Below are 7500 nucleotides of genomic sequence, written 5' to 3'. Positions count from 1 at the left end.
GACTGAATAGGACTGTGTGTGTGTGTGTGTGTGTGTGTGTGTGTGTGTGTGTGTGTGTGTGTGTGTGTTTGTGTGTGTGCGTGTGTTTGTGTGAGTGTGTTTGTGTGTGCGTGTGTTTGTGTGTGTGTGTGTGTGTGTTTGTGTGTGCGTGTGTTTTATATACATACATTTCCCTCTAGTATTTGTCATATGGGAAATCAAGGTTTGTTTTTCATATGAACCATTATTTTATTGATTGATTTTATGATGTGAACAAAGTGAATGATAGTTGGTGTCTAAGATGAGAGTTGATGAAAATCACATGAATACACGTGTTATTGTTTAGTAGTTTGAAAGGTTTTATTTTGAAGGGAAGCTGCAGCCTGTCTGCTGGAGGTCAGAGCTCTGAGTGGATGAAGAGCAGCTCATGCAGAGCGATGAAGAGGAGGAGATGATTGGGAGTGAAGAGGAGAAGGGAGGTGTTCGTGTCTTCATCGCTCGGCCCCTCAGGTTTGAAGAGTCGTCTTAATGAGGACATCTGACGTCTCCTCTGTCCCACAGATTGTCCTTCATTCATCTCTGTGCTGCTCTTCACCTGCAGCTCTGAGGGTTCCTGAGCCACTTCCCACCTGAGGCTGAGGAGTCAACACATGGAGGCTCTGTGCTGAGCTGCTGGGAGAGAGAGGGATGAACTAAATCAAATATACAGTTCACAAGACATGGAGAGAAAAATACTACCTTTAGAAACCTAAATATTATTCCTGTCCCAAATAACCTCTCTGTCTCTTTTGATCTCCTCTTTCATTTTTCTCTCACTGATTTCCTCTCGTCTGAGAATCATCTTCTGTCTCGTGTCTGTTTCTGTCTCTCGGCTCGAAGCTGCAGCTGAGGATCTGGAGGTTTCTCCTCACACACCGAGCTACACACGTCACCTATTGGGACAGTGTGAACCTCAGGCCTCCTCTCGGCCTGCATGTTAGTCAAAGCCTGAGAACAGCATGTTTCTTTGTTCTTGAGAAAGCCAAGGAACTCAGTCTCCCAGGGTGCAACAGGTTCCATTGTTCTGGAAAAAGCCAGAGCAAAGGGAACTCCCTCTACCAGGATCCCTCAACTTCACACAGAGGTGTGAAAAACCACAAGGGTCAACTCCTATTGGTCACTCTGGCCTCATGACCTGTGAGGTCACCGAGACAATATAATACAAGGTCTCCCCAATTCTTTCTCTTTTCATCAACCTTCCCAGGAGGAAGGCTGCCGGCCATCTTCTCCTGCATCGCCGGGGGGGGGGGGCTGGCTGCTCCAGCACATTTCTCTTCACGTCTGGTTAGTAGCACATACATGTCCCTCACTTATAGAACTTTGTAGTTTGTCTTTCTTGAAGAAATTGTACTTTCTTGATTCTTGTTGTAGCTTGTTGCTCGTGGTTGATGCTCTTACTGTGAGTCGCTCTGGATAACAGGGTCAGCTCAATGAAATGTAATGTAATGTAATAATGTAATAGAATGTAGTGACATCTAGTGGTGAAGTGTCATGTTGCAGCTGAACACCCCTCATCTCACCCCCCCCCCCCCCGATGCAGGTATAGAGTATTTCAATATAAAGGTCCATTCCAGGGTAAATGAAACAACAGGTTGTATAATGTAGAAGAAACACACTCGTGAAAACATAGTTAACATAATTTTATATAACATTTGTGTCAGTAGATCCTTTCACCTGAATCTTACATACTGGACCTTTAAAAAGCTGCTGGAATTATTCTTATGATCGTGTCAGTGAGTCGACAGCGACGCGTGGTGAGGGTGAGGGTTAGAGTTAGAGTTAGAGTTAGAGTTAGAATTAGAGTTAGAGTTAGAGTTAGAGTTAGAGTTAGAGTTAGAGTTAGAGTTAGAGTTAGAGTTAGAGTTAGAGTTAGAGTTAGAGTTAGGCTTAGGGATAGTTCTACAGGGTCCGGCTGCAGAGGAGCAGCCACTTCAATCTGCTCTACTCCACATGTGTCTGTGCTGCGTCCCTGAGGCATCGGACTCCAGCTCTGACGACCACCAGCAGGAGGAACACGCTCGTCATGGCAGCGAAACATATCATCACGGTGCTGACTGCTGTGGGGAAGTCAGGGTGTGATGTCACAGACTGGCCCCCCCCAAAATGAAGATAGACCAGGAGGCGGATCTGAGCGGCCGGACGACCCTGCAGCCAGCAGCAGTACACACCTGGAGAGAGAGAGAGAGAGAGAGAGAGAGAGAGAGAGAGAGAGAGAGAGAGAGAGAGGGCCTCAGTTCTCTGAGCCACGAAAAGTCACAAATACAAAACCTCCACCGAGAAACAGATTTACTATCTTCTACATTTCTACATGTCCGTGCTCTTCGCCTCGGATTCGTCTGTCGTGGGACTGAAGGTGATTTGATCTCATCCTTGTTTGTGTGATGATGAAGATGATGAAGAAACAGCAGCAAACGAAAACATGAAACAACTCAAATCTTTTACGATGCAACTTTAGATAATCAGCAGTTTGAACCTGTGTCCTGAAGCTTTGCAGGTTTGAACACTAGGTGGTGTCCGGCGTCGATCTGCAGCCTGGAGGCCTCGGTGCCGATGGAGCCACCGGCCAAGTGTCGGGATCTGTAAATGGGTTCAGACCCTCGGTCCCAAGCCACGGCCATGTCCGCTCGAGCCCCGGGGCACCCCAGGGTCAGGACCCGGCCCGCAGGGCGGTTCAGGTAGAACACTGGGACGTCTACTGGCCCGGAGGCAGAACTACAGCTGAGAACCAGAGAGTGATTCCATTAGAACATATAAGTGGCTGTGTGTTAATCAAACCACCTGACTGCAGTGTGGACCTGCACAGAGCGACCCACCTTAACCCAAAGAAAGCCATCAGCGTGAGGAGTTTGGAGGAGGGCGGAGCTTGAGGTGGACAAGTCACCTGACATCTCCTCACCTCCAGCTGGGCCTCAGCTCCGCCTCGCTGCAGGCCGAACGCCCGGGGCACCGCCCCTGAGCCGCAGGAAGCCACCGTCTGATTGGCCCGTCGGTAGCGTACATGGAGGAACTGGGAGCGGACGTAGCAGAGCCCCACACGGACCTGCTCCCCCCCCACCCCACAGCGGTCGCACAGCGTCCAGGGCCTGAAGCCGGTGAACACATGATGCAGCGGCCGACTGGAGCTCCGGCTTTTGATCTCCATCAGTTCCTGGTTCGTTCTGTCTGGAGCCAGTCTACAGAAATGATCAGATATGAAATATGAAACTGAGAGCGGGTCATTGAAGATGGGTTATTTTCTTTCTTTTGATGATTTCCACCACTATGGAGGAAACTAGTTCAACATAGAAACCATCAGATGACTGATAGTAAAATGCTTAATATACATCATATAATATATTGATTTTACAGTCAGTGGATCAGCCTGTAAATAAACCTCGGTTATCTCTGTCCTACACCAACAGGAACATGGAATCAGATAAATGTAGCAGTGAACAGAATTCAATATTGAGCATGTCTTTATAATGAAAACAACATATTGGTTCTGATCCTGCCCATGGAGTCACAGAGTCACCTCGGACTGAAGCTGATCCGGTGAACCTCCTGCACGTCCAGGTCGTAACCGTAGAAAAAGTCTTTGTGGGCGGAGCCGCAGATGTAGATGCCAGAGTCTCCGGGTCCAGTCCTGAAGATCAACAGGCTGAAGAGACGGATGGAGGACCGACTCCGCAGCTCGTCGCTGTGAGGGACCTGCCCGGTGTCCAGCTGCTGGCTCTCATGGTGATGGCTCAGAGCCCCGGTCTCCTCGGAGCTGCCCAGATGTTTCCTGAAGAACCACAGGACTGATTGGACCTGAAGAACAAAGGGAACCACATGAATCATCTGCTGCTGGTCGATCGATACCAGAGATTAGATTAGTTTCTGTGTCTGAGACAATTCTCATGATCTCAGATCCATTTAACTGACGTGGTCAGCAGCTGGTTCTCATGAACATGGAGGATTCAGATGGAGGCAGCGTCTCACGTGTTGTGGTGTCTAATATTTAAAGACCGTGTTTATCATCAATCAATCACAATTTAATTGTGTTGCCCATATTCACCATCACAGTTTGTCTCATAGACAAACATGCTCAGTTGTTAACCCTCAACAAGAAGGAGAAACACTGACACAGAAAAGGTTTACATTTATTTTACCTTTGTAAAAGTGATATGTTCACAAATTTATAATAATGAAAGAAATCGTAATATCATAATATGTCATCTGATGTTCCTCTGGTACAGGAACACAGATCATGTACCTGAGGAGGCTTGCAGCGACAGGGCAGCTCCACCGTGACTCCAGCCGGACACGCAACGTTGGTGAAGCTCAGAAAAGCTGGACAAGCTCGACTGGCAAACACATCCTGTTTGTCCTCGGGAGCCTCGTAGCTCCACACCTCACGGCTCAGGAGGAGGAAGAGGAGGAAGAGGAGGAAGAGGAGGGGGAAGGAGGTTGACCACGGCATCGAGATGAAGAGTTGGATCAAATATGACTATTTGTCTGATTTCACACCTGAAGGTGGAAACTGGAACAATGTCACCTTGTAAACACAAGAGGTGACGTCAACCCTTTGAGACACAAGCTATGCACCCCCCCCCCTTCTAATGCACAGCACGGGGTCAAATGACAAGGACAGTGACCCGTATGCATTTAACTATTTTATGCATGGCTGGGTGCTTCTCTGCTGTCGTCCTTTATAGCTTCTTCTTCCTTCTTCATTTCGGATTAGGCTCCTTTGATGACACATCAAAGGAGCCTCCTCATCTTCCTCATCACGTTCTTCATCCAGCATCTTTATGACCATCAGTAAGACTGAAATGATTGTGACCAGCCATAGTCACACAGTGAAAAGCATATAAATGCATATCAATCAGTCTATTGGGTATATACTGTTATATATCGAGTTTTATTTTGTTGATCTAGCTATGGTTAGCTCGCCGGAAGAGAAGCTAGCTAGCTAGCATTGTACATATTTCTCCTTCTCACTAGTAAAGACGACATCAGATGAGCAGAAGCAGCTGTTTGAAATGAACGGCAGGTGAATTCATACTGTACTGGTCCTTTTGACCCATGTGTCTAAAAGTGATGTAGAAATACACAATTTAATATTTTAGCTTATTTATAAAGTAAGAAAGGAAATAAAAAAATGATTTGTGGGAATCACAAACAAGATATTTAATGAATACTTAGAATATTAAATGATGAAATCACTTATTTCAAACCTACAGCATAGAAACACTAATGCATGAAAACACACAGAATCCATGCAGGTCGGTTTGACCCATGTTGTGCATTAGAGTGGTACAAACATTTATTTTTTATTCAAAAGGTTAGAAAGGAAACATTTGAATAAGGATTTGAGATGGTCCAAAACAAGCGGATTAGGTGATACCTGAAATACTAAATATGAAATTCATTCACTGCAAAAATGTAGAAAATAAAAACTGAGCCATGTTTGTGCATCAAAGGATCAAAGAACGTGTCCTACAATTCAAGTCGAGACTCATCACATTTTCTTTATGTTGTCATTCATGCTATATTTTCTCTTTAAGGTATAAAACATTATTTTCATTTCCTCGTCTGCTGCTGTTTCTTATATTTTCATTTAAACATATCTCAGGTGAGCTCGGACTCTGGTTCTGTAGATTTAACCTTCGACCTTCATTATAGAAACGAGACGTAAACATGTTGTTCCATGTTGTGTTGGTTTACATCTGGAAGGTTGAATTATGTTTTGAAAATAAAACATATTCAACTTATGAACCCACAAATTACGTTTAAATTCAAATTTTTGAATTGCACCAAATCATGATAAACATTCTCTCAAGGCCCTACTTCTATCATTGTTTTCCTCATGTGTCACTACCCTCCTCCTCCTCCTCCTCCTCCTCCTCCTCCTCCTCCTGTTATCGACTCTGTCTAATAACTTCCATCCATCCTGGCTGGATGTTGAACCCAGCGTTTATCCCCGTGTTATTATCGTCCCCTCCTCCTTCTCAAAGATCCTTCACACACGAAACATCTCAAATTCAGTCTCCTCCTCCTCCTCCTCCTCCTCCTCCTCCTCCTCCTCCTCCTTCTCCTCCTCCTCCTCCTCCTCCTCCTCCTTCTCCTCCTCCTTCTCCTCCTCCTCCGACACTACATAAGGAAAATTGTTCTTTGCAGTGTTTGACTCCTTTAATCAGTCACGTGTCCTCATTAGTCTGTCTGTCCGTCTCTGGTCCAGAACGAGACACATCAGTGAGGACTCACATGAATCTGGTTGTTCCTTGTGTCCAGAAAATGAATCTGTCGCTGAGGCCTGATTCCCATGGATGTGATTTGTTTGTGTACTGTGTGTGAGAGTTATTGTGTTGTTGTGGTTTGTTGTGCGATGTCGCGCTCCGTGTCTCCTCCTCTCTCAGACCTTAGAGACCAGAGAGAAACGCTGAGCCTCTTCTTTCCTACAGACAGACGGTGGTTGGAGGTGTGAGCCTCAGCGGGAGTTGAACAGTGGTTTTAAATCGGTGCAGCTGTAGATGACAGGATGTTCCATGTCATAGTTACAATAATAGAGGTTTAGGTTGTGGTCCGTGTCCCACATGGAGCGATCAGGTCTCCTGTGAGGACTCATCCATCTCCTCCTGCCTCTCCTCCTGTTTCCCACATGGAGCGATCAGGTCTCTTGTGTGGACTCATCCATCTCCTCCTGCCTCTCCTCACCGATAAGGAGAAAGCTGCAGTGATGACAAGCTGCTGCACAGACCACCTGTGAGGTTGTTTTATTTTACAGGAGAAGAACTTCATCGCTGCAGCTTCGTGTTCTATTACCGATGTCAGCAGGCGGCTGGAAGCTCATCACTCACAGGTCAGACCTCAGGTCACAGGTCACAGATCAGACCTCAGGTCAGATCTCAGGTCAGATCTCAGGTCACAGGTCAAAGGTCAGATCTCAGGTCACAGGTCAGATCTCAGGTCACAGGTCAGATCTCAGTTCACAGGTCACAGGTCAGACCTCAGGTCACAGGTCACAGATCAGACCTCAGGTCAGATCTCAGGTCAGATCTCAGGTCACAGGTCAAAGGTCAGATCTCAGGTCACAGGTCAGATCTCAGGTCACAGGTCAGATCTCAGTTCACAGGTCACAGGTCAGACCTCAGGTCACAGGTCACAGATCAGACCTCAGGTCAGATCTCAGGTCAGATCTCAGGTCACAGGTCAAAGGTCAGATCTCAGGTCACAGGTCAGATCTCAGGTCACAGGTCAGATCTCAGTTCACAGGTCACAGGTCAGACCTCAGGTCACAGGTCACAGATCAGACCTCAGGTCAGATCTCAGGTCAGATCTCAGGTCACAGGTCAAAGGTCATATTCATGGATCCAAAATAGATTCAGAGAAAATGGAACAAATCCAAACTGCACTTCTCTTTATCCTGGATCTAGGGTCAGATGTTAGTGTGAGTGTGACGTTCGTGGAAATGAGGAACTGTCTGAAGACCAGTTCCCCCCCGACAGCTGATCAACTCGT

General features: G+C 46.5%; 1 protein-coding gene across 1 annotated transcript; it reads right to left on the bottom strand.

The window, feature by feature from the left end:
• Window positions 1-1959: 1959 nt before the first annotated feature.
• On the bottom strand, window positions 1960-4459 carry LOC128441819 (Ig-like V-type domain-containing protein FAM187A). The gene is made up of 5 exons (XM_053423923.1): window positions 4253-4459; window positions 3530-3807; window positions 2838-3191; window positions 2492-2730; window positions 1960-2186 (listed from the first exon to the last, which is right to left on the bottom strand). The coding sequence occupies exons 1-5, from the start codon at window positions 4457-4459 to the stop codon at window positions 1960-1962; spliced, it is 1305 nt and encodes a 434-aa protein (XP_053279898.1).
• Window positions 4460-7500: the final 3041 nt, after the last annotated feature.

The sequence above is a fragment of the Pleuronectes platessa genome, chromosome 6, assembly GCF_947347685.1.
Source record: "Pleuronectes platessa chromosome 6, fPlePla1.1, whole genome shotgun sequence".
Taxonomy (NCBI): domain Eukaryota; kingdom Metazoa; phylum Chordata; class Actinopteri; order Pleuronectiformes; family Pleuronectidae; genus Pleuronectes; species Pleuronectes platessa.
Note: the sequence above shows the minus strand (reverse complement) of the source record. Positions and strands in the feature narration are given on the sequence as shown.